Genomic DNA, 27,814 nt, shown 5'->3' with positions numbered 1-27,814 from the left:
TTATTACATGAGCCTCTACTGTTTAATATAATTATGCTCACAGGCACATGCTTAACTAGTACGGCTTTGACAGAGCAGCTGTCTGTAAAACAGTGTCACCAGTTATTTACCCTATACATATAATAGGAGCATTCACTCATCTCATACTATAGGCAGTTTGATGAATTGCCTGCATCCTATGGAGTGCATGTGCTGGAGCAGAGTTTTCTGTTGAAAATTTATCGGGTTTTGAAGCTCCAGTTTGTCTATATGTTGTGAAATAAAAATATTAATTTGTAACTATTAATTATTTGTTTTTGTGTGAAATTCTGATTAACCAATACGAACTAACGGGAGAAAACTACACGTGGGAATGCATTCATGTTGCTTAATAATAATGTGCAGGTTTTATTAAATGGATGTTGCTAAGTGTTGTTTGTTTTAAAGTACAAAACGCTTTTGAAATAACGTGTACTAATGCTTTACTGTGTTGCAAAGGCTAGATAATTACATACACATAAGGGTATTAGTGGGGTTAACATTGTTTTAATTACTATGCTGTGGTAATGTTGTTTTTGTTTCTTTTAATTAAGATGGTCTGTTTTGGCCTATCGTAAAATGGCTGCCGTTTAAAGCCTACATTCGAGTGATGAAATTTTGATGAGAAGGCCTTGCTGAACCTGGTCGAGAGTCATCTGACCACAGTCTTCGCCTGGTTTAAAAAGTTTTCCGTGAGGACAGCAGCTCTGGGCGAGAGTCCAAGTGTCCTTGGAGGACAAGGGAGCCACAATGAACTTTGTGATTATAATGCTGGTTCCGAGGAAATGTGAACGTGAAAGAAACATTTGCAAATTTGAGTTTCCTTCTTCCGTCTTTTTATTTTTGTGTTTTTTCTGAGCAGAGATTTTTCCAAATGTAGCGATGTTACATCCTTTCCTGCTCGCTCTGCTCAGCGGTTCAGCGGATATCTAAAACATTTTATGTTGCTTTCTTTTGTTAAATTTCCTATAAGTATTGTTAGCCTAGAGAGGGTCTGTGGCCACTTCTTCCCGAACTTGCATTGGTGAGGATCGATGCTGTGAGGACGGTGACTTGGGAGACTTCTACTGAGAGACCTGTCCTGACCCATTTATGACATTTAGCTAGAATAGGTAATTATGAGAATAATGATTTTGCTTTTGAATTGATTTTTCTTTGAACTAATTTTAGATAAATTACCATTATTTTAAATACAGTGTTGGTGGTTATTCCTTGTCAATTATTGAGTACTCCATTTTGATTATTGTTGATTATTATTGTTTAAATCATGACTCAAGACAGTGTCAATTAGGTCTTATCGACCTTGGTGCAGATGCAGGGTGTTTAGGAAGGTTTTCATTTACAGGTTCAGTGTTAATAGAATAATTGAGTGTAAGTTAGTGAAATGGGCCCAAGCGTATGATGAGTGTATGTGCGTGTATCTGTGAATTTACTCTATCCATGGAAGTAGGGAGAATTTATATGCCCTGATCTGGAGCAATTTTCTGGTAGCAGAATTTGATGGTTATTGATGATTGTCTTGATCTGATTAGATTGCTTGTACATTGGCTTTTGATTCATTGATTATTGATTGATGTTGGTATATGTACTAATACTATATGTTGGAGTCGTCGTGTTGAGTTTTATGTAGTGCTTCTGGAACTTGGGAGCTGGTAGCAGTTCCGTAGTAGGGCAGAGGGAAGTATATACTGCTCTCGGGAAAAACGGGATTGTTGGTCCTGTATGTATGCAGGAAAAACGTGTGACAATTGAAGTTGCGCGTCACATTGTCTGGGTTCGGAATCAGTGACATCGTTGTGTGTTACTATTAGGGATATATTTCTGGTATAAAAGAAGTATGAATGGTAGCGAAGGTTATCTATGAAACTCTGGTCTTAAGTCCCAGGGATCCGTAAGGTTCGCCGTTAAAGCTTATTGCGGGAGAAGTAATAGGTATTCTCTAAGCTTGTCTGAAGGACTGGGCAGAGGTAAACGCTGCTTGGTTAATGTGTGTTATAATTCTGTAGTGGGACAGACTGTTCGCTGTTCTCGGGAAAGCAGGATTCTGAGTGTATGTACTACATTTTCTTGTATGAAAGTGCGTGGATGTATGAGCATTTAGTTGATTGTAAGACTCTTTGGAGCAGTCCTAGAGGAAACAGTTAATGGATGCATGTTAGAAGGGCAGAGTAGAGGGATGTGCTACTGTGTCAACGAGAGTATTAATTCCGTAGTGAAACAGAAGTAAGTGCTGTTTCAGGGAAAAGACGGGATTCTTGTGAAATAGATTTTCTTTACTATTCTGTGGTTAGCGAGACAGACAATGGAGATGTTTATATGTTGTAACTAATAGATTTTTTAGAATTTGACACGAAGTCTACTGAGAAGATTTTGTAAAGGAGGGGTAGACTAGTGACAAGAGACAGGAGCAGGAGAGACTGCAGCGACTGCTGACGTCATACAGACCGCGCTCTGATTGGATATTGGATCAGAACAGTGCTTGCGCTGAGATTGGTGCGTTAGTGTGAGCCGCGCAAGGATTGGAAGGGGTACAGGGTGACGTAGACGCTCCAGGATTGGTGCGTTGGTGTGAGGCGCGCTGTTATTGGATAAAATATTGTACTGTACAGTTGTATTACGGAAGGGATTAGAAAGTTTGGTAAAAGCTAAAATGTATTACCAAGAAGAGAAAAAGAAAAAATCTTTGTTCGGAAAGATTAAAAATTGGTTTGACAAGGATAAAGATGTTAAAACAAGAGAAGGTGAATTGTTACCTCCATCGAAAACGCCTGCATCCTTCATGGCTGCGAGATATGGGTATCATACCTGTAAATGGTTGGAGAATTGGGTTAGGTATACTAAAGAAGATGGTGTTCTAGCATTCCCAGAACATGGTTCATTTAATCTGGCCGTGTTGAGAAATTTACGGGGAAAGATGTTGTGTCTTGACCCAAGACCAAGGCCGACACAGTTTGAGGCTTTAGTGGAATGGGAAGAGGAAGTACATGAGCGAGAAAAACAAAGGTCTGGAGGTAATTATAGATACATGTTTGGGAGGAAACATGATCGTGAAACTCATCATGATCCAATGAAGAGATGGCGAGATGCTAGTATGTCAGAAGGATTATATCCTATGAGAACAGTTGACGAGAAGGGTACAGAAAGGGTTCCTGAGGCAGAAGTGAAAAGATATGGAATTAATGAATATGAGGATGAGGTTTTGAATGATATGATTTACAAAAGACCACCTCCATATAGACCAGAACCAGAAGAGAGCACACCAGTTGTTTCTCCGATAAGAGATACATTGCGTATCATTGAGACAGAGATTGTGACACCTGAGTTAAGAAGTGGTAATCCTTTCAGGGAAAAGAGAGAGAGAATAGAAGTGGTGACGAGAATACGAGAGAATTAGCCAGAACTACATCAGAGCTGACTGAAAAGATTAGAGAGCTGACAAAGAATCTAGAAGCTGTTACGGTGCCTGTAACCATAGGTCCGGTTATGCCTGTTTTTGAAAAGCAGAGGATGGGTGAAAATAGTTTGGTGGTTCCATATGTTGGGAATAGATTGACAAGTTTGGCTGGTCCCTCAGGAGACTCAGGAAAAAGGACAGAAAATGATGATTTGAGACAATCCAGACATGACACATGTAGTGAAGGATTAGAGGTACAGTCTAATTCGAGATTGGATGCTAGTGATGCTAGTTGTTCAGGGATGCCAATTTTAGAACCACAGAAGAAAGTGGTTCCAGTGAGAAAATCTACTGAAATAACAGCTGAAGATTTGAATGAATGGATGAGAGTTCTTCAAAAGAGGGATAAAGATTCACAGGCAATTGATGTGGCCAAGTTACGTGTAGAATTAGAGGAGCTTGTTGCACGGACAATTCCTACAGAAATTCTCAAAAATCATCATGATGGAGAATTGTTATTTATGTGTAAAAACATCACCTGGAGAGCTAAAAATACACATGACAGGTTAAGAGCAATAGCGAATGAACAAGGAGTTGACATTGATAAGGTGAAAGCCTTGCAGAGGTCTTACAGGATGGATTTTACGGACAAGGATATTGAGAATTTGAATGGTGCTGGTAGAACAGGACAGATTAAAGAGATGCTCGCTTTATTGCGAAAATGGGGTGATGTAGAAAAGTGGAAGGATAGGTGGTACAAGAAAAGGGAAGAATCAGTGGATAGGACTTATTCAGCATTTCCTGTGAGAGAAAAAGAGAAAACAGTGGATGCTTATCCTATGAGAGAAATACCTGGAGGAGGATATGTACATGTTCCATGGACCAGACAGGATATTTTATCATTTACGAATGATTTCCCTCGATTGAGAGAAAAGCCCGTCGAGTGGTATAGGCAGGTAGACAGGTTTGTGAAATTGTCAAAAGTGCTGTGGATTGACCTGAATAGTCTGTTTGATATAATTGTTCCAGCAGACTTGTGGGCTGAGTGTAAAATAGTTGTGAGTTGGCCTACTGAGGAATATCCAAGAGATCAGAGAACAGGAGCACCAGATCCAGAGGTAATGAGGAAGTATGATCAGGTGATTGTATACCTGAAAAGTAAAGTTCCTCCAAAAGAAACAGACTGGGTTAAGATAGATCAAACACACCAGGAAGCAAAATAATCAGTTCATGCTTTTTATGAGAGGCTGATACTGGCTTTTAAACAATTCAGTGGGGATGAACACCTGGGTGACAAAGATTGGAGTCATTTTGTATACAGATTTGTATATGGCCTGAGACCTGAGATTAGTGAGAGAATTCGTGAGCATACAGTGGACTGGCAGAGTAAGAAAATAGATGAGATTCTGAGACATGCAAAATACTTCAGTGATGAAATTGAAGCAAAACAGAGAAAGCTGAAAGAAAAGGCAATGTGGGCACAAGTGAAAGTTGCGGAAAGACAAGAAGCACAGTTGGTGGAACAGGCAAATAATCCAAGGAATAGGCCCAGATATGCAGGGAAAGGAAAGGGGAATCTTGAGGAAGCGAAGAAAAAGTTCCCGTGTCACAACTGTGGCCAACTGGGACATTGGAGATCTGAATGTACCAATCCACCATTAGCGAATAATGAGAGTAAAACATTAAATCAACAGGTGCAGAACGAAGGGAATAATCAACAGCAGCAACAACAGAAGGTTGTGAGACAGCAGAGTCAAGAGCCAAAACCGCCCTTGCCGCAGAATAGAGGGTCACAAAAGTACAATCAGGATTCGGGATTCTACAATGATGAGCAGGTAAACAAACCAAGGCGTTCTAACCAGGTACAACAGTACTTGTTAAAGAATGAAGGGAGTGAGTCTGAAGGTGACTATTGACGGTGCCGAGGAGAGGAGGAAGAGTGCATACTTGGTGCAACTCTAGAAATAGACCAGGCAGGACCATTTGTAGATGGGAAAATAAATGAAGAAAGTGTTACTTTTTTAGTAGACACAGGTGCGACAAGATCAACTGTCAGGTCAGCAGATATTACAAATCTTCCTCTCTCGGATGAAGCAATCCAAGTAGTTGGTGTAGCCAATACACAAATCAAGACACGTCTTACTGAACCAGTAAGGGTACGAATAGGGAAATTTTCGGATATGCACAGATTCGTGGTCTGTGACACTAGTCCAGTGAACTTGTTAGGCAGGGACCTGCTATGCACAATGAACTGTACAATTTTTTGTACGCCGGATGGAATAGCTTTTGAAACACCAGATGAGGATGTTTTGTACCGAATGACTCTAGAAAATAGAGAGAGTGAGTTGATTGGTGCATATGCTGTGTTTGATCCGGAGGATTTGCCTCAAGAGCTGAGAGACACAGTGAAAAGGACAGTTTGGGATTTTACTGGAGAGGATGTGGGATTGATGAATAATGTAGATCCTGTGAAAATTTCAGTGAAAGAGGGAATTACTTATCCTAACATTCCTCAGTACAAAATGACACCAGAAATAATTGAAGGAATAACTCCTATCATTGAGAAAATGATTCAGCAAGGAGTTTTGAGAGAACTACTGAGTAGTCCGTGTAACTCACCGATAATGGGGCTAAAGAAACCCAATGGGAAGTTCAGGATTGTACAGGATTTGAGAAAAGTTAACAAAATTGTGGTGGCATGTTGTCCGATTGTGCCAAATCCGTCAGTGATTTTGTATCAGATTCCACATGATGCTGAGTGGTACACAGTGATTGATTTGTGTCATGCTTTCTTTTCAATTCCATTGCATCATGACAGCCAGACGATTTTTGCATTTAGGTTTGGCCAGCGTATTTTAGCATGGTGTCGAATCCCACAGGGGTACACAGAGAGTCCTTCGATATTCAATCAGTTATTGAAAAAGTCATTGGAGAGTTTGATCATGCCTGAAAACTCAGTACTAGTGCAGTATATTGATGACCTACTTGTGGCATCAAAGACACGTGAAGCTTGTGAAGTAGATACCATAGCTTTACTGAATCATCTGGCAGATGGAGGGTTAAAGGTATCTCCAGCCAAATTGCAATTTTGCAAGAAAGAGGTGCGTTATCTTGGACACAATATTGAAAAGGGTCTGAGAAAGGTGACTGATGACAGGATCAGAATTATCAGAGAAATGAAAGCCCCAAAGACTCAGAGAGAAGTGAGAATGTTCCTGGGAATGGTGGGTTATTGTCGTCAGTGGATTAGTAACTTTTCTCTGATAGCAAGACCATTGATTAAGCTGACAAAGAGTGAGGTAAAAGACCCATTGGAACTAGATGGAGAACAGATGGCAGCATTTGAGGAGCTGAAGAGCAGAATGTGTGAAGCCCCTGCTTTGGGTATGCCAGACTATGAAAAAGAGTTTTAATTGTACTGCAGTGAGAGAAATGGATGTGCACTTTCAGTGTTAATCCAGAAGCATGGACTACTGAGAAGGCCTATTGCGTACTTCTCATCGACACTTGACCCTGTAGCTGTGGGTTTACCAGGTTGTCTGAAATCTGTAGCTGCAACATGTAGAAGTCTGGAACAGAGTGAGGGAATTATAATGGGATATCCTGTAAGGGTATTCGTACCTCATAATGTGGCAATTCTTTTGACAAGAAGCAGAACTCAGTACATGTCACATAGTCAGCTGACTAAATATGAGAAAGTCATTCTGGGAGCATCAAATGTGACTCTTGAGAGACGTGTGAATGTGAATCCAGCGACATTGTTGCCGGATATTGAAAATGTGGGTGTGAAGACAGAAGATGATCACAATTGTTTGGATGTGCTGGATTACTGTACAACACCGAGACCAGACATAAGGGATCTTCCATTACTTGAGAGTGATCATGTGCTGTTTGTGGATGGATCATGTCTGAGGAATGATGAGGGTGTGCTGAGTGCAGCATATGCAGTGTGTAAGGTTTCAGAAGTTATGGAAGCATCACCATTGAAAGGAGTGAAATCTGCACAAGTTGCTGAATTGGTGGCATTGACGAAAGCTTGTGAAATTGGGAAAGATCTGAGAGTGACTGTGATGACTGATAGTCAGTATGGATTTGGAGTTGTGCATGATTTTGGCCAACTTTGGCTACAGAGAGGTTTCTTGACGTCGAGTGGGACTCCAATAAAGAATGCTGAGGTGATTGGAAAATTGCTTGAGGCGATACAGCTGCCTAAAGAATTAGCAGTTGTAAAATGTGCTGCTCATGGACAAGGAGATGATTTTGTAACACTTGGAAACAGATTTGCCAATGACATTGCACAGTATTGTGCTAAAAATAATCACTCGATTAATAGGGAACGAGAAGGGGAAATGTCTTTTTGTTCTGTGATGTTTACTAATGTCCTAGAAACGTGGGATGAAGTGAAACAGTTACAGGATGAGGCAGGAAAGGAAGAAAAGAAAGACTGGATCAAGGCAGGTTGTGTCCCAAGAGAAACAGACCATGTTTGGGTCTATAGAGATGGTAGACCAGTCATGCCTAATTCTATGTTGTCGACAATGGCAAGGATGTATCATGGCCAGGGACATTTGGGAAGGGATGCGATGATCAGGTCTTTTAAACAGACTTGGTACAATGCAAAGTTCAGGACGATTGCAGAGAGCATTTGTCAAAGATGTTTGATTTGTCAGCAATTTAACACTGGGAAAAAGACAGTGGTGAGTCTGGGAACGATAGGCAGAGAAGGTGGTCCTTTCACGAGAATGCAGATTGATTTCATTGAAATGCCCCAAGTGAACAGATTGAGATATGTTCTAGTGGTAGTCTGTTTGTTCTCGAGATGGGTGGAGGCCTATCCGACTAGGAGAAATGATGGAATAACAGTGGCAAAGTTACTGTTAAGAGAGTTGATTCCTAGGTACGGGTTTCCAGTAACGATTGAGTCTGATAGAGGTGGACACTTCTATAATGAGCTCATGAGTTTGATTTGTGAAGCGTTGAGCATACAGCAGAAGCTACATTGTGCATACAGGCCAGAGGCTTCTGGCGTGGTTGAGCAGATAAATGGCACAATCAAGAACAGGATTGGTAAGATGTGTTTAGCCACTGGAATGAAATGGCCTGATGTCTTGCCTCTAGTGCTAATGACAATTAGATCTACTCCAGATAGAACTACTGGTTTGAGTCCACATGAAATCTTGATGGGACGTGCAATGCGTCATGCATTTGTACCTGTCAATAAGTTGATGACAATAACTGATGACATGATTTTGGATTACTGTGAAGGCCTGGCTGACGCAGTTCATTCTGTGTTTCACCAGGTTGGAGAAGACGCTACCACACTTGAGAAGAAGCAAGCTCATGATCTGAATCCAGGGGACTGGGTGAGGATTAAAGTGCACAGAAGAAGAAATTGCTTGGTTCCAAGGTGGGGAAGGCCAAGACAAGTCATTCTGACTACGACAACTGCAGTGAAGTGTGCTGGTGTGAAAAACTGGGTACATGCAAGTCATACTCTGAGAGTTCCAAACCCAAAAGATTGGACTGGTAAGGAGTATTTTGAAGAGTCAGATTCCAGTGATGATGAAGAAACAGACCCAGTGAGAAGGAATCAGAATTCTGAAGGAGAAAGAGAGTCAGGTGATTCTTTCTTTCCAGGAGAAACTTCAAGAGAAACATTGAGAGTTTCAAAAGGGAGATCAGATTCTGTGAGAGAGACTGAAGTTCTAACAAGCAGTGGAGAAGAAAGAAAAGAAAAGAGCAATTCCACAGAGATTACTCTTGAATCAGAAGAGGAGGTTGAAGAACTACTTGAGATTATACCTGAAGAAGTAGGGTCAGAAGAAGATAGAGAGGGACAGATTGTGGAAGAACCCCGAGGAGGTGTAGGGAACATTCCTGATAAGCTAGGTGAAGGGACAAGTAGACAGCAAGAAGATTGCGTGTCGGAGACCCGAGGAGGGACAGAAATAGGGAAGTCTCAAACAGTGGTGAAAAAGACTGTGGAGCGAAAGAAAACTGCTGAAGAACAAGAGGTATTTGAAACAGAATCGGATGAAAGTGAGAATGAAAAATCAGAGGGTCGAGTTCTGAGAAAGAGAACTTGGATTGGAGAAAGAAATAATAAAGAAACAAGACCAAAAAAAGTTGTAAGAGGAGATCTTTGGCCTAACAACAGAATAAAGAAGCTGAGATATAGACTGATAAGAGCAAATACTTCGAAAGCTGAACAAGTGAATGAGGTATCGAGTCAAAATCCAGCAAAAGGTGAAAAGCGAAAAGAGTCGAAAGAACCAGAGGAGATCAAAAGAATAAGAAAACCTAACCAGAAGTATAGGTCGCCGGAATGGACGTACGTGGCACTGTCTGAAGGTGAAGAGGCAGAAAGTCAAGGAAATCCAGAGGAGACCTTACGTGAAGTGGTTGAAGAAGATACAGGTGAAATCCTGAAAGTAATCTTGACTGACATTGGAGAAAAGTCGGATACTGAGGATGATGTTGGAGATCTAATACAATTTGATGTTGAAGAAGTTGAAGTGAAGAATGACAAGTATCCAAATTGAGTGAACAGAAGAAATCACTTGGGAGAACGTGAAAAGGAGAAAGTCTGAAAATTAATTGTTTGAAAAATCCAGAATTCAAGAAATTTCAGTAGTGGAGTAGTAGAGGCTAAGTCAAAAGACAAGGTCAAAGTAGTAAAATGGCTAACATAGAGAATAATCAAAGTAGATGTGCCTTTTTGAAAAGATGGTGTAGAATGTGCTGCTGCTGTACTGGATTATTAATGCTACTATGGGGTGTTTTAGCTTTATTAGTTACATTTAGAGTTACAATAGGTACATTTGAGATACATACTGAGAATGAGACTAATGTAGAGAAGATTTCACAAAAAGTAGTTCCAACTAGAATTAGTAATACTTACATACATAAAGATAGGTCAATTAATGATTTTTCTAGTAATGTTTTTTCAAAATTATTGTATGAATATGTGAAGACAATGGAAGTAAGAGATTGCTACGTATGTATGCAGTTACCTGCATCCGTTTCAGAGGGTGTTACTTATCACCATTTACCAGCTACGTATGGAATTTCATGTAGTGTGTTTTATTTGTTAGGGAAAATAGATTATGAGATGTCTAATAAAGATAACATTTTTGGGCACTTGCCTATGAACAAAAGGCTGAATCCAGCTAAAGAAGCTAACATTTTTGGTGAGATTTTTATTGAGAAAGAAGAATTAACATTAGATTACATTTTCAAGAATAATTTAACTTGCAGTCTGAAAAAAGAAGAGGAGGCTTTCCTAAACATGGTAGAGGAAAGGAGAATGAGTATGCATGAAAAGGCAGGGAAATACAAAGTGAGTGAGACAATTTGGGACATTGAGATGGGAAAAGAATTGAGAAATGGGGCTAGTCCAACGTTAGCTCTAGATGCACCACAGAAGGGTAAGCTGTGCATTACAAGGAGGAAATCCCAATATGATACATATTTTGTTGGGACTAGTGAGTGTCATGATACATACTTCATTGCAACAGGATGGGGTTTCAAAGGAGGAGAGGATCCAGTTTTCCCAGGAGTGTATTATGTTTGTGGGAACAAGGCTTATTACAAGTTGCCTGACCATTGGTATGGCACGTGTTATGTGGGCCTGGTTTTTCCAAAGATCTTTCATATAGATAGAATAGAAGATGTAGAACATATTAATTTACTAACGCGATTTAAGAGAGAAACTTGGTCAGAAATAGTTGGTGATATATTTGGAGCTTTAATTCCAGCAGTGGGAATTTCTTTGAATGCATATGGAATTCGGAAACTGTCAACAGTGGTGGATCGCTTATCGACAAATACTGCTGGAGGGTTTGTTTTGGTGAATACGGAATTGATTGCCGTACGTGCCATGTCTATGCAAAATCGACTTGCCCTTGATATTCTATTAGCCAAGGAGGGTGGGGTTTGTGGAATGCTGAAAGTTCAACATTGTTGCACTTACATTCCAGATGAAAGCAAGGACCTGAAGGTCTATATCAAAAATATTACTGATTTGCATGAAGAATTAGTACCACTGGAAGCTGAGAGTATCTGGACTAAAATAGCTAATAAAATAGTTGCTGTTAAGAGTTTTATTGCAAAAATAGGTAGTACTATTATAGGTAAGATATTGTTTCCTTTGACTTGTGTAATTGTTGCTTTATTGATACTAAGATTGGGGTGTTTGTGTTGTAAAAACAGGGGAGGGAAAAGGAAATTAATTAAAAGAAATATTGAAAAGAAAAATAAAAGAAAAAGAGATCTACAAGAAATAGAATTAGAAGAATTGAGGGAGAGTGTTTACTTGGAAACAAAGAGGGATGATGAAAGGGAGTCTGGTGTCTAGTGTTGTGAAAAAGAAAAAGACATTTCCAATTTCTCCTAAAATGGGACTAAATTGTTACTTTTTTTTTTTTTTTTGGGGGGGTTGTTTATTTGGTGATAAAATCACCAAAGGGGGGATTGCTGGAGCAGAGTTTTCTGTTGAAAATTTATCGGGTTTTGAAGCTCCAGTTTGTCTATATGTTGTGAAATAAAATTCTTAATTTGTAACTATTAATTATTTGTTTTTGTGTGAAATTCTGATTAACCAATACGAACTAACAGGAGAAAACTACACGTGGGAATGCATTCATGTTGCTTAATAATAATGTGCAGGTTTTATTAAATGGATGTTGCTAAGTGTTGTTTGTTTTAAAGTACAAAACGCTTTTGAAATAACGTGTACTAATGCTTTACTGTGTTGCAAAGGCTAGATAATTACATACACATAAGGGTATTAGTGGGGTTAACATTGTTTTAATCACTATGCTGTGGTAATGTTGTTTTTGTTTCTTTTAATTAAGATGGTCTGTTTTGGCCTATCGTAAAATGGCTGCCGTTTAAAGCGTACATTCGAGTGATGAAATTTTGATGAGAAGGCCTTGCTGAACCTGGTCGAGAGTCATCTGACCACAGTCTTCGCCTGGTTTAAAAAGTTTTCCGTGAGGACAGCAGCTCTGGGCGAGAGTCCAAGTGTCCTTGGAGGACAAGGGAGCCACAATGAACTTTGTGATTATAATGCTGGTTCCGAGGAAATGTGAACGTGAAAGAAACATTTGCAAATTTGAGTTTCCTTCTTCCGTCTTTTTATTTTTGTGTTTTTTCTGAGCGGAGATTTTTCCAAATGTAGCGATGTTACATCCTTTCCTGCTCGCTCTGCTCAGCGGTTCAGCGGATATCTAAAACATTTTATGTTGCTTTCTTTTGTTAAATTTCCTATAAGTATTGTTAGCCTAGAGAGGGTCTGTGGCCACTTCTTCCCGAACTTGCATTGGTGAGGATCGATGCTGTGAGGACGGTGACTTGGGAGACTTCTACTGAGAGACCTGTCCTGACCCATTTATGACATTTAGCTAGAATAGGTAATTATGAGAATAATGATTTTGCTTTTGAATTGATTTTTCTTTGAACTAATTTTAGATAAATTACCATTATTTTAAATACAGTGTTGGTGGTTATTTCTTGTCAATTATTGAGTACTCCATTTTGATTATTGTTGATTATTATTGTTTAAATCATGACTCAAGACAGTGTCAATTAGGTCTTATCGACCTTGGTGCAGATGCAGGGTGTTTAGGAAGGTTTTCATTTACAGGTTCAGTGTTAATAGAATAATTGAGTGTAAGTTAGTGAAATGGGCCCAAGCGTATGATGAGTGTATGTGCGTGTATCTGTGAATTTACTCTATCCATGGAAGTAGGGAGAATTTATATGCCCTGATCTGGAGCACATGCACTGAAATTCATGGATGACTATTTTACACTCAGTCCCGACTCATTTAATTCTTTATCTCACAAATGCATTGTATATAGGAAGCATCCCCTTTTGCTTTGTTTTCACAACGCAGCAGACTTTTTAAAAATTATTTTAGTCATGACTCAAAATGCAAGCCAGATATGTTGGCTTAGCCATTTAAAGGAAATGCTCTGCAAACTAAACCTTGCCAATTTAGGATTCACCCGAATCCGCACCCACAATCACCAGGTCTACTCTTAAAGAGAAACTGAAATCTTTGCTCTGGGAAGAGGAGGTTAGGAAAACCAAAAAAACAACCTGGGAAGTTGCACGGACAGTTTTTGGATCAAAGATTTGACCCCTTGTTCACACCCTTTTTAGATAGGATAGCATTTCCTTTAGCCAAACAGTTGTACCTCCGATTTAGATACGGTGCACTGCCAATTAACTGCTTTTGCATCAGATGGGGCACTCACTATTGCACTAGTACCCAATGACCGGCAATCAAGAAGAAGAAACACTTCACCATTCTTCTTCTTGTGCCCAGCCTATGTCTTCGCTCGCTGGCGTGCGGAAAATCGACCACACACTAAGATTTATGAGGTTGGCCACTCATGGGATGATCTATATTGGTGTCTCTGAATTTCTGGCCTCGGCATGGTTCACCCGTAAAAGGGCCATGGTGAGGTAACCGATCATGAGTGTTTAGCGGCTAGGCAGCTACTTCGATCAGGTTGTATTTGTCCCACCGTTCTGGAGTACTAAGTCTGTGTATTCCTTGCTATGGCACTCTTGGGGAGTGGTTAGGATGCTCTAGTATGTAACATGTTGTCGCACAAGCTGGTAAGGCATGGATCACTTTATGTTGATATGATGATGGCGCTAAAAGAGAGACTATGACAGTATCAGCTAAACGTATTTTATATACTCAGTATATTCTCAGATTGAAGGGTTATCACAATGCAGTGCACTGTTTTCACTTATCTATTTTATATGTTTTATGCGACGTAAATTACTTTTGGCACTTTTATTAATATCTTCGTGTATGTGCAAACAATTCCCAAATCTATCAACTTTTCTGTTTTAAAGGTGCGCTTCATTTTTTTCCTTTTAATGTTTTTTTGTCTACGTATTTATGTGGTTTTTAAGGATCCCTGAATCCGAAATAAACTTGATGATGATGATGGATGTTGCCTTTGCTATTGCTTAGTTTTTTCAAGTATTTAAATGTCACACTTGAGGGGGCTTAGGATTCGTTGTATATGGCTCTTGGGAACTGAATTACTTGGCGGGGGCCATTTTCACTTTCTAAGGGACTGCTTTCTAACATTGGCTCTAGCACCTGCGCAGGTTCGGCAATTTTTGAGCACTGAAGAATAACACCTTTGTGGCAATAGATCCCATACATTACTTGAGCTTTTTGCAGATTTTCAGTACAGCTTCAGAAACCAATTCATCGTGCAATGATGTCACATAGTCTAGCTATGTCAGGCAGTCACGTTTAATGACCTTTGGTCATATCAAGTACATACCTCAGCTTTCATCCAAATGATAGTCAAATAGGCTAAATTCCAAAAGGCTTGACGTAAAAATGTTATTTAAAACTATTTAATGCCCATCTCATTTTAATCACAGGCAGAGAGCTTCCTCAAAACAGGTGCACATTTCAATGTTAACAAATAAAGAGAGAGTTACCCATTTTGTTTTTCCATCAGTATGTTTATATGTTACCAGATATTTTCTACGGGATAATATCACAGCACTGTACATAAATTACACATGCTGAATTAAATACACTAGATACGATTATCTTTTCATTTTGTATTCCTCTAAAGGGGGAGCAGGTGCAACTAGGACAAGGAAGGGTAAAGAGAAGTGACTCATCTAACAAAAATCAGTGTGTAATCTGCTTCTAAAGTTACACAAATCGATCAGTTAGTGTAGTTATGTAAATATTCATTTATGCACATACGACTGTTTGCAGAAGAGAAAAAAGGTAACCCTTGACTATAAGTGAAACTTGAACAAATCAAACCTTGGAAATAAACGTACGCTTGGATATTTTAGGAAGATTGTGCTGCTTACCAGTTTTGCTTTCTGATACCTCATTCACACGTCAGCCTTTGGGAAAACAGTAGTAATGGGTATACCAGTGGCATACTGTGTGCACAACAGACATGGGCAGCCTTTATTGTTGGTGGCTAGCTGCCTTGGCTATTGACAATCCAGCTAAACTCAAACTTCATCCTTGGTCAGTCTTGGACTCATCCACTCAAGCATTTGCCTTCCTGTATTGTATTGCCGTTGGTTCTTGGTCGACTTTTACAAATAAACCAGATAGGTTCTGCTTCGAGGTAATGACTGCCTATTGCTGTCCTGGCAAGAGAAGCACAGTCCACTCATTAGCTCAATCTTCCTCTTTCCTTTCAAGCTCAGTCACTGCTTTTATAGACATTCCCTCCTTCTTTCTTCAATGACGTTCGATTTACCAACAACCTAGCTGACGGGGATTCTGCCCTAATAGAATTTAGCTCATTTCATCCTCGTCTTCCCTATATTAAATTAGGGAAAGTCACACTGTATGTATCACTGACATCTCATTTTACTCTTGCCTCCTACCTCCCTGCCTTTACATTTTTTTAAGAAAAGCCGAGCTTGGTTCCCGAGTGATCAGTGCCCCCTACTACATCGTTCACTGCTATTTTGAGTTTTGAAACTTATGGTGTCATCTCGATCGAGAATCAATTGTCTATAGTGACGTATGAAACACATTTAATACAAATGTACATACTTATTGCAAGGGTAAGAAAAGGGTCACTGTAGAGAATATACCTTACAACAGTCAGCCTGTGTTCAGCTATAATTTCTTTCAATAAAGAGTAATCATATCTAAAACCAAAACGGTGAATGAAATCTCAAACACTTAAAAAGCTGGGACTTCTCCTTTATGAAGTCCAGGTGTGTAAATTTGTTAAGAATTCCCGTATTTCCATGATCACAGCTGAACACAAATTGGGATACTTCCCCTAACGTCCTTATTCTGGCCATCTGTGTATTAATTTGGGCGAAGCAGAAAGCTCAAACAACTCTTTCTTTAATGGCGTAGCAGAGAAGTGGTCTATGAACTATGTTATGGTAAGTTGCTTTCATTAGTGCTTGGTCACCCTAAACGTGTCTTAGAAGTAGAGCAAAGAAGAAGCTCCACTACTCTCCAAGATGTTTGAAAACAGTTTTAAGACGCTTCCTACAGAACACCATTTTTTAAATGTTCCTTAGGGTTAGAGACTGAGATTATGAGAGGGTAGAAGCAAGAACAGAACAAAATAAAACGTTAACGCTTAAGAACGCCAAACCTGGGTAAGAGTTATCTTCTTAGTGGAGGTCATCCTGCAGCCTCCAGATTAATAGTATCCTAACGTTTTAATATTCTGAAGCTGCCTCCTGAAGATTCCACCAAAACTGAGGAACACAGAAAGGTCACTGTGGAGATGACACAATAAAGGTGCCTTAGAAAGTGCTGAGATTATGTAAAGAGTAGATCTTTTTAAAGAGTCTTAATCTTCTTATTACTCGGTCTTTTTGATTCATTATTTTAGCACTAGCCAAACCTGACAAAAGGCTTGGAGAGCAGAATCAAAGAACATCATTTTGCTGGGTGTTCAGTTTGAGCCGGATCCCTTCTACCCTGAATGTGATCTCACCCTGACAGGTCGAATACATGCAAAATATAGCATTTAGGCGTCACTTTCTCAGTCTTGGTTAACCACACAATTAGCCCCCTCCACCCCCCCCCCCCCCCCCCCATCTACCCTCCCGCTTGGTGTATTACTGAAAAGGTAGTTTTAGTGAGAATGAAACAAGTACTGTAGCATTTGGGAATAAATGTGAGGCAAATAAATATTATCCTCCACAACATTTATTTCATGGACCATTATAATGCCTTATTCTATCTCCATCGTCATAAAGCAACTGCTTGTCATGTTTAGTTACTTTAATCTATGTTGGTATGGATCATAATGTATGATTAAGAAATACCTTTAAAAAAAGCACATGTGGAAATGTAAAGTGTTGATTGTTGTTACCTTACTATTGAATTATGTTATCCAGTTCAACTACATTCTTTTCTGAAATAACATGAAAATGGCACTGCATACCTCCTGAATTCAAGCTAGCTCGATATGGCAATGGTTCATAAAATGTACGACCATGGTAAATCTGCTGCCCTAGTGCTGGTCTTTGCAGGGAGGAAACATCTGCAGATATATTATATATATATATATATATACACATATATATATATATATATATATAGATTTTTGAACTTTCCAGCATACAACCGGCATTGAGGAAGGCATCCGCCGAAATGCGTCTGCCAGGAGCTGCGAGAGAGGACTTCGCGTTACTGTAAAAGTGCTATATGGTGGCATTAAATTACTGAATTGCAACCCAAGCATGTGTCAGCCCGTTTTTATCCACAAAGCGGGATTGGTGGTATATATATATATATATATATATATGTCCAACTCAAAGTGAACCACCACAGGAAGTAAGTTCCAAAATATGGCATTCTACAGTAACATGTTAATCACAAATGGGACCAAACGGTGGAAAATATATCAGCAGTTTCTCCAAAATTAAAATCCATTCCCAAAAAGCAGAACAGAAGACATAAAGGCACTTTAAACTTCACAAACCAACCTCTCGTGAAACTCCACATCCGCCTCCACCCACCATCATATTCATGCTATTACCTCTAGGCTATTCTGTAAGACTTGTGCCCAGCTTAAAGGCCCACCACCAAACATCGATGATCACATATTTCTACCAACCTGACCAACATAATAGCCTCTGAGAATGTCGAGCTATGGAGCAATACAACATAAAGAAATCATCACTTTGCCATGTGAAACCACCTTAAGACTTGCAGTTAGCTGTGATTGTACTCTTATCAAGTGCAGGCCAACTCTTCTCATCACAGTCAAAGAAGCTCTCTCCTGAGAAGCTGTTCCTCGCCTTCAATGCAGGGTGACGTGCTCAGCACCAGTGTTAGGACTCCCTGGGAGAATATTTTTCAATAACTGTAAACCAGCTTGCCAATTAACCCAGTCATGTCATCGGCATTAACCACTAAACCTCAGAGATTAACCTATGTTAACAAATCACTAGGCCTGGGCGAAGCGCTACGCTACGCTCGCGTAGTTTGCGAAGTTCGCGCTACTTCGCACTACGCGAACTGCACATAGCACAGTGCGAACACGCGTAGCGTAGTGTTGCGTAGTGCTGCGGTCATTTTTTGCTTGCTCGCGGTCCTCAACGTCAAGTTGGCGACCGCGAGCAAGCAAATGACATCCTGGCGAGACTTTTTCCTTGTTCGCGATCGCGAGCATGGAAAATAAACCTCCCGGCGAGATTCCCAACGCGAGAAGGTCAGGTTTCTCATTGCGAGGGGTCGCGTATGCTCGCGACCGCTCGCGATGAGAAACTACCAGTTCGCGTTGAGAAAGCTGCCGCTCGAGTAAAAATCTACTCGAGCAGCAGAAAACTACAGCTCGCACTGTGCAAGATGCCATTTTCAATGATTGCACAGTGCCGGTTGCTTGTCCGCACTGTGCAATCATTGAAAACAACATCTTGCACAGTGCGAACATGTTACTTCGCAGTTCGCGAAGTGCTACGCATAGCTCGCGTAGTGCGAACTTCACTTTGCGTAGCTTCGCGAAGTGCTACTTCGCGATCTACGCCCACCCTTACAAATCACCTTATATGCCTTCCGTTCTCATTCTTATCTCTGCAAAGCTGTATTGTGAGAACGGTATCCTATTGCCTTGTCACTCCAATGACTAGAAGAAACACTTCAAAAAATGAAGAAAGAACCGTGCAGGTGTGCAGATGGTTCATTCCATTTCTAAAAAGCCTGACTGCCAGGAAATGATGTAGGTGTGCTTAGTCCCTATGTGATTCACAATGCTGGCTGAAAAAGCCCATCACACAGTAACGGTGTGGGGGGGCAAGTTAAGATGGTATGAAAGAAGCTCCTTGATATGTGGGCACACATACCTTTTTGTGATCTATACCTTGGCATTACAAACCTTCGCATCCTGCTTCCAGCACTAACAATTACTACTGCTACCACACTTTGGGCTACAGGTTTTTAAGCATCATTGCAAGTGGGTGTGTGTGTTTCTTGGACTATAGCATGCAGCTGAAGTGTTACAGTACCTCGTTTCCTGTCCCCATCTGTCCATTCATCTACACGAAGCATATAAAACAAACAAAGTGGTTTCAAGAAAAACATTCAGGACAATCTCTCCATTTTTCTTGCCACCTCCCCTTTCCCACCATCCTGCCCCACTTCACCTTCTCAAACTAACCCTCCCACAGTTAATGAAAACCCACTGTCAACCGTGAGAGCACACAGCCTTCAGAGACCTGGCTTCCTAAGATAGGGTAAACTTCCATGTATTGACAACTCCCAAAGACACAACTATGTCCGGGCAACATGGCACACAGCACAGAAGGCTAGCACTAAAGTCTCGTGCAGGGCATACGAGTAGACAGCCTTCTGAACATGTATGATCGACTCCATGTTTATGGGTAAAAAAAATTAAAAGAATGCTTACATTTACCACTAATTGCTTGTAAAAACTGAAGCATGTAAAACCGAAGAAACTCAACTTTTTTAAAATGTGAAATGTGTGTCGAGTATTGAAAATTTCATGTCTGTGTGAGGTTTAAAGAGGATAGATTTAATTTACTACTATTCTTGGTACCAATTTGAAAATCCTATTATATATATCTAAACTGTTTGGTTTCTATGACAAAACAAAGGAATTATGGCAGGTGCTCATGCCTGGGAAAGGGGCTATTCTAGTGTTTTTGGTCTCAATACAACCAACTGATCAAGCCTGTGTGCTACTACCAGTTACTACAAAAGACGTCCTGATATAAAAACATCATTCATTATTCTACACTCTGCTTTCCCTGCACTAATTAAACTCTAAAATACAGCTCCCTGAATTTTCAATATCAGACTCCATTTACATCAATGTAGATTCAAGATATCACACTAGATTTGTGTTACTGGAAGGCAGACAAAAATCAGCTTTTAAAGTGCACAAGTATTTACTATTAATAAATGTATGCTTTCTGCTTTATTTCCGAGCTAGAGCCAAATACGGTATGTCTTGGTCGCAGATAAGCCTTGAGAATAAATTCTCATTCTAAAAGAAGAAAGAGCCTGTTCTGAACCTCTGAGACTAACATTTTGCCTGATAGCCAGTGCTGCTTACTGCTGTGTTTCCTTTCCTTGTCTTTACATTATGTTATCCTGCTTCCTAGCATTTCAGAATAATGCTTCTTCGTAATATTTCCACACATGAAGAGTCCTTCCGCCTTGCTTATGCGAGGACCTCTATGTTATTCATCTCTGATATATATAGTATGTTTACCTTCTATGTGGTATTTATTTTCCCTTTAGGATGCGTCATAGTTTCTGGATCTAATACCTGGCTAATTCTTCCCATTTGGATACCTATTGTGTTCATCATGTATTGTTTATCTTACTGTAACTTTTACACGTGTGGTCTACTCTAGATAATTTTACTCATGGGGAGAAGTTGAAAAGTGTGTGTTTTGCTCTTGTATCACTAGTGAACCCATTACATTAATACTTGCAGAATCAGGCCTGATCACTGGACACTCCTTCTTGTTTAATTACTACAGCCCCACTTACGCCATTGCTCTACGTACACTGATTAATTACTTTGCCCTGCAGTTCATAGTCCCGTTTCCTACACTGTATACCTTTGCATACAGATTCTGCTTGTATGACTATATTTTCTCTTGCCATTTCCTTCCTGTACCAGAAGTGTAACACCTCAACCTAAACGCCGAACATACCCAGGTAGATTGTGAACAATTAGTGACCTAACAGAACAGATCACCTTGGTCCAGTATGCCTCATAGATCCGCTAAGAAAAGAATACAGATGCCAAGGTGCTAAAGAGAAATTAAACACTCCAGCGACTGCACTTCAGACCTCTCAGTGCGTATGTATATTTCTAGGATCATTTTTTCAATCAGAGTTAGGGAAATACCGTCGTTGTAGTGATCGACCAAGTTCAAACAAGCCCAAAGCAGGGCAATTATGGAAGGGAGGACCGGGCTACAGAAAGCAGCTATAAAATACAAAGAGACAGGACATTTTAAGGAACACATTCTCCAAGTAGACAAACGGAAGAAGCTATCAAAGGTTTGGCCCAAAATATATTTTTGGGACATTTCAGAACGGTAAGTTGAAACATATCTACATACGTGTTGCTTTTACTGGTAAAAGGTCTCGACCTTGCTACATAAGAGGTCACAGCAAAATTAGAGATAAGACCATAAGTCATTTATAACTACTTTAACCATTTCTTTACAAAGGACTCCCAAAATATTGAATACATCAACCGGAATGAATACTGTCCTTCGAGTTAACTCTGAAATAAACTATTTGAGTCCTTATTCCAAGTTTGACAGTATCCTGTAGATTAAGAGGCCTTGTAAACGCCCTGCAACAAACAGCTTTATAATCAGTTACAGCAAAACTTTCCAAACTAATTCTAGCTAAGAATGATGAGATGAATGCTGGGCCCGGTCAGTGACTAAAAAGACTCATCTTCTGCCGGCTAATAATTCACACCACTATTTGTATAAGTGTAGCAGAGTAAAGGTATGCTGGTTAGGCTATAAACACTCAGTTGCAGGTTTCGGCCAATGCCACAACCGTTTTTACGACCAGTGCTCCCTTTGGAGTCATTGATATAAGCCCTCATATCAATATCTAATTGCTGAAAAGTTCTTTGTCCATAGCTAAAGCTCTGAACTGATAACTGTACTTCAGACACGGATATACATGCAGCTGTTTGGGCGCAGCAACAATTCCCTGAAAGGTTCCCAAAGCACACATACATTGTGCAATCTCAAATGTTTTCAAAAAAAGCATCTAAATGAATTTCAAGAGCACCCTAGGAGGCCTTGTGTGGACCACTGGTCGAATCAACAAAAATCACAAATGTTATGTCCAGTGGAAACGCTCAGGATAGTCTGAGTGTGTATTGATCAGCAAACCTCGTCATCTTGGGATCACCCCTTTAAAGAGAGACCAGCACGCAGCACATACAATTCCTTCTCTCTAGACATCAGGAGCCTGTGGTCTCCTGTATTTGATGTTTAAGTAGGCTCTGCATCATTGGATGTTATTTTATCTGGCTGCAAGGCAAAACTGTGCTACATTTAGAGATCAAGATACTCCTCAAACAACATAAAATTACATTGACGACAAAACTTCTCTTTCACCCATTACTCAACCCAACCCAGAATACTTGGTTTGTGACCCTCACTTTCTTCTTTTCATTGACGTACTCGGCCTCCTGCCTTCCTTTCGCAACCACTTCTTAACTCATGACCTCCTGATGTACCTCCTGTCTTAGTCACTTGTTTCTACTAGGTCCAAAGTTAATTTATGTAAGTTAAGGATTATTGTCTTAAACACAATCCGTCTACATTTCAGAAAACAGTAACCATACATTTCTAATAGTGTCACTAGTGCAGTACTCAATAAAATAGGGCAGGCTAAATGTTGATTGCCAGATGTGTTGAAAACCCATTGCCTGCCAAATTAATGAAGTGTAGGCCACAACTCCCTGAAAAGTAAAAATTATTTAGGCTCCCGGAGGAGATTTGTGCCTGCTCTACTTTCGCACGGTTCAAGAAGCTACTCAAAACCTGGCTGTTTTAGACTCTACTCCCTATTTGGTGTCCCTCTCTCAGTGGCTGAGAGATCCCTCTGGGGATGATTCGCTGCGCCATACAAATGAGTAAAACAAATAAAATAAATGTAAATGTCATAAACAATTTATGTATGAAGAATTAGAACTCGAGGCACTATCCTTATATTTTATTATTATCAGAGGACAGCCTGTCACATCTTTCGAAAGACCAGCAGTGAAAGTTGTAACATTCATTGGCAAATCTTATAAAAAAAGAGAACACAGCCAAATCGAAAATTGATAAGCGCCAGAAGGTCAACATTAGTACAACAGTGTTAACTTGAAGGCTCTGCTTCAGTTTTATTTGTAATTTATCTCTCCCCCTGCATTTGGTGGGGATCCATTCTCGATGTGCACAACAAAGACCTCATAGACAAGATTCAGAAATAGACCAGCACAAGAATTTCAAAATCGAGCCACCTCCCTGGCCCCAGAGGACAGGAGCATCATGCTCTATGATGGATGTACTACTTATGGAATGTTTTTAGTGAGTGGGGGATCTAAGTCTTGCATCTCCTTTCTTGCAATATTCTTTCAAACGGCAACAGGTGGAGGTGTTGCAAAAACGGTGTCAGGTGCTGTAAGACGATAGTTCTTGGGAACAAGATCACTTTTAAAGAGCTTTTTTTCGTGAAATAATGTGTGCGTGTGCAGTGTTGGACGGTGCAATTAGCAAATTCACCTGTCCTGGCAATGTCCATAAGGATGTTCTAAACCTTCAACTGGCACTCTTAAGAAACTTAGGTGAGATGTGTTGTAGCATGAGGTGGCACTTTAACGGGCCCTGTCTTCGGTGATCCTATGTCCCCTGCCGTGATAATTTTAAATAGTGTCAGGCTAGTCATAGGCTTAGATGATGTCCTCCTTATGGGTGTTGAGCTTACTGTGGTGAAGGTTGCTATATCTGTCTGTTTGTGGGAGATGGATTGGGGGAGTGAGCATGAGTTTTTCCTAAATTTTTACCCAGGTGTTGTGTGCCACTCAGTTTTAGATAGGGAAAATACCGTTCAGGTTTTTGTCTCGCTGCCTCCTCTGTGCCTGCAATGGTCGCTGTGACTGAAAGGGCAAAGATGCTGTGATGGGAAATTAATGTACTGTTTCGGCGAATAGGGCTATCTGTCCCACGCCCGCAGTGCTCCGTCTGCTTGTCATGAAGTGAAGGATGGGGTTGTGATGCTGGGGGGTGGCATGTTGGTTGGAGAGGAGTTGTTCTGGGACGTATATGGTTATTATAGGTATTCAGAGTCTAGCAGTGGTCGGAGAGTGACGACTAAATGCAGCGCACAGAAGAATGGGGTGATGCAGTCATGGGAAGCAGCAAATATCCTCTTGTGAAACCTCGGTCTATTGGAAAAGGGGTATTAGAGTAGGTTCAGATTTGAAAGCTTTTCCTAATGGATGAAAGAGTTGAGCCCTGCGTTTGTGATGGGGAGTAGGCACCGTGATGGGGCGTGTCAAGATGTTCACATTTGCGAGTCGCGTTCTTTTGATACTCGCTGCTTTTAAGTGAGGTGGTGTTTGTGATGAGTATGGTACCCTCTGTTAAGGAGTTCACTGTGCAGGGGGGTGGCAAGAACTTCCATAGGGTGTAGTCCAGGGGTCGGCCATATTTATTGGGCTGATCAGCATGACAGCCGGACCACTGGGGTTTCAGGATGCGGGGTTAATTTGAAGTGCAAGGACCCCACCTTCATAGCGGCGGGAGTGGGAAGGAGAGAAGGTTACGTCATTTTACTACTATGCCCCGGAATTATCTGTGCCCTATCCCCTACTGGAAAACGGACACGTTTGCATTTGGTGGTGAAGGAGGGTGGGGTGTACTATGGAGACGGTTCACCTTTCCGAGCCTTGTCCCCCGGAATGCTCTGCGCCCGCAGCCGCTGGTCCAGGATATACAGCATCTCTCCGCCCAGGTTAATGAAGAGAAGCGGCAGTGTTCGTAAGGACATGGTGGTTTCGGTGGCTCTATCGGCGTAGACAGACAAGCACACAGCGTTGACTTAGAGATGCGGGTTCTTGCAGAAGGCAGGGCTTAGTACGGGGTCTTCCTGACAGGGCCTCTTGGTCTCAGACGCCACATCACAGTTGCCAGGCCAACGCAGACTGCAAAAACCAATCTGCGTCCCTATCCTCCTTCATACCCATGACGTATTGCAGGACGTAAACGTGAAAATGTCTACAGTTTTTTTCGCGTACAAATAGAGCGGCCATATTGGATGAGGATTTCAAATCGAAAATGACTACAGCTCTCGAAAAAAGAATTATATTAATCACTCACAAGTGCTATACATGGGACAACTTGAAACTTTGAATTTTCCTTGAGTCACATTGCAGCATATCATCTACAGTAGGTTATATATTTACATTTTTTAGAGACAGAAAAATAACGATTTATGCTTCACTCCATGAACAAATGCATCAAATAAAATGCGTAATCTACCTTTTCGGATGAATTCTAATCACTGTAGCCTCAAATTTCACATAAAAGACATCTCTTACTCCAGCTTGGGCGTGAGTGTATCCTTTCATCTGTGATTTAGAAACTGATTTGGTTCTGGGAAATTAATTTTTTTTCCATTTATGCATAACATTCATACTATCATTCCATGTGAGTCCCAAGTAGCTTGTATAATCTTTTTTTCCCTTCACATACTTGTGGTTTGTTTTACAACTGCAAAATGATAAGTACCATAATGTAAAGGAAAAAAAAATGCATCTTACATCGGAAGTGGAGTGTTCTTATTATAAATGATCCCTTTCTTCATTATTGTTAATTTTACACATTTTTGGAAACTGTCTCAAATACTGATAATCAATTTGTAAACCTCTAAAGGATGTGAAGCTGATTTGACCTCTAAACAATGTGTACCCATGATTGATCTTTAAATAACAAGATATCAGCAGACAGTTTCTATTGCTCCATTCGCACTTTAGTTAAGTTAGTGATTGATGGATCTAAATTGAACCTTATTCTTATTTGAGGGTGCTTTTTAATGTAAGCCTCTTTGAACCTGTCAAGTTTCCCTAATTAAAGCAGGAGTAAGCAATATAGTCCACGATTGTTTGTTCATTATGAGAACTGTAATATATTATATTACATTAGAATGACATGCACCAGAACACAAATAAAAAACCTGGGCTTGTCAGGCATGGACCTAAAAACACACAGAGGTCTTTTTGGTGGAAAAGAAGCATTTCCCCCTCCCCGCCACCATTTGTCAGTGCAAATGGCTATGACACGCATACCCAGAGAACCAGGGCATTCTTTCACCCAATGGCACAATGACAGGCCCGAGCTGCAGCAAAAATGGGAGGGTGAATACTTAAAATCAGGTCTACCCGTTTCTATGCTGTGCAGTGTGTGTGTGTGTGTGTGTGTGTGTGTGCTTTGTGATGCCAGTGTGTCCCTCTAAATTTTGTTTAATAGTAAACAGAAGTGCTGCAGTCTGCATATTGTCTTAAACAGTAAGGGCTACATGTATGAAGCATTTTTGTGTTACCAAACAGCCTGATTTTGCGAATTTGGCCGTTTGCGACTGTAAAATACTTTTTGTGATGTATAAAGCTCAATTTGCGATTTGGTAACTTGTTACCAAATCGCAACTTGGGTTTTTCAATTCGGTATTTGAAAGGGGCGTGTTGAGGGAGTCCCTTCCTAATACCGAATTGGAATGGTATGTACAATTGTTTTGCAACCGAAATGCGGTCGCAAATCATTTGCAATTTACAGGCAATTGAAAGTTGGTGGTAACTAACCTATTTGCATATTGGAAGGGGTCCCTAAGGGACCGCTTCCCCTTTGAGAATGGTTGAAAAAATATTTTTTAAGAGCAGGTAGTGGTCTAAGGGAACACTGCCTACTCTTAAAAAATTTAACTTTAAAGTTTCATTTTTTTTGTAAACGCATCCTATAAGAAAACGGGCTGCGTTAAAAAAAAAGATTGCTTTATTTAAAAGCAATCACAGATAGAGTGGCCTAACATGATGGTCCGTTGACCCCAGCAGGCCACCATCCTTGTGATTGCAGCGAATTGTAGTGGGTCACAAATTGCGACCTACCTCATTATTATTCATGAGGTATGTCTATTTGTGACCCACTTCGAATCGCTAATGAAACTCAAAGAGTTTCATACATAGGAATTGAGATTTCATATTTGCGGTTCGCAAATACATCGCAATTAGGAAATCACTACCCCTAATTTTCGTACATTTAGCCCTAAATTACTAGAGCAGCCAGGTGGTGCCACTGTCACATCTAGGTCTTATGAATAGGGTAATGCTGAGTCTCAGAATAGAATATTCAGGCATGGGATTCTCAATTGTTAAAATGATGGGGCCTATCTCAATAGTTCTCCTCCCAAGTCCCAGTCCACCCGGCATCAATACAATCAGACCTCAAGACTCTACTGCCAAATCACAAGAACACAGAGGGCTGCAGATCCGCACACCAGTTTCAAGAGAAGATAAGCATGCATTACCCAGGCTTACAACCATCTGACCTCGCCCCGACACTGGGCATGGTAGATCCGGTAGCAGCACTGTAGGTAAATGCTCTTGCTACACTGACTTTTCAGCCTTCGTGCTTAGCACTGGCACTGGCAAACAGTTTATATGAGATCAATATAAGATTTTTGCAGATGGCATTTACTTATAGAGTAGATGAGAGAATTTAAATGTGGAAATGTCGTGTAAACAGCCCATTTACGTAAGCCTAACCTCTGATGAGTGACATTTCGCAGGCCCAATAACACAAAGTATGCTTCCATAGGTTTGTTATAACAAATATTTGAAAGACGTTTCAGTC

At 40.4% G+C, this 27,814-nt stretch overlaps 1 protein-coding gene and 1 long non-coding RNA gene across 2 annotated transcripts in view; one reads left to right on the top strand and one right to left on the bottom strand.

Annotated features, from left to right (window-relative positions):
* LOC146857431 (uncharacterized) overlaps positions 1-1,209 on the top strand; it is a 37,831-nt gene extending 36,622 nt beyond the window's left edge. The window contains exon 3 of the long non-coding RNA XR_014979906.1: positions 573-1,209. This is a non-coding gene — a long non-coding RNA (uncharacterized LOC146857431). The remainder of the gene's footprint in view (positions 1-572) is intronic.
* The window catches only part of OSCP1 (organic solute carrier partner 1), a 132,326-nt gene extending 107,168 nt beyond the window's left edge, over positions 1-25,158 (bottom strand). Inside the window, exon 1 of the mRNA XM_085647925.1 lies at positions 24,848-25,158. Within this exon, the coding sequence (XP_085504051.1) occupies positions 24,848-24,959 (112 nt within the window). The 5' untranslated portion in view covers positions 24,960-25,158. The remainder of the gene's footprint in view (positions 1-24,847) is intronic.
* Between the last annotated feature and the right edge of the window lie 2,656 nt (positions 25,159-27,814).

This window comes from Triturus cristatus, chromosome 3_2, assembly GCF_964204655.1.
Source record: "Triturus cristatus chromosome 3_2, aTriCri1.1, whole genome shotgun sequence".
NCBI lineage: Eukaryota > Metazoa > Chordata > Amphibia > Caudata > Salamandridae > Triturus > Triturus cristatus.
The sequence above is the reverse complement of the archived record's forward strand: the minus strand, read 5'-3'. Positions and strand labels throughout refer to the sequence as shown.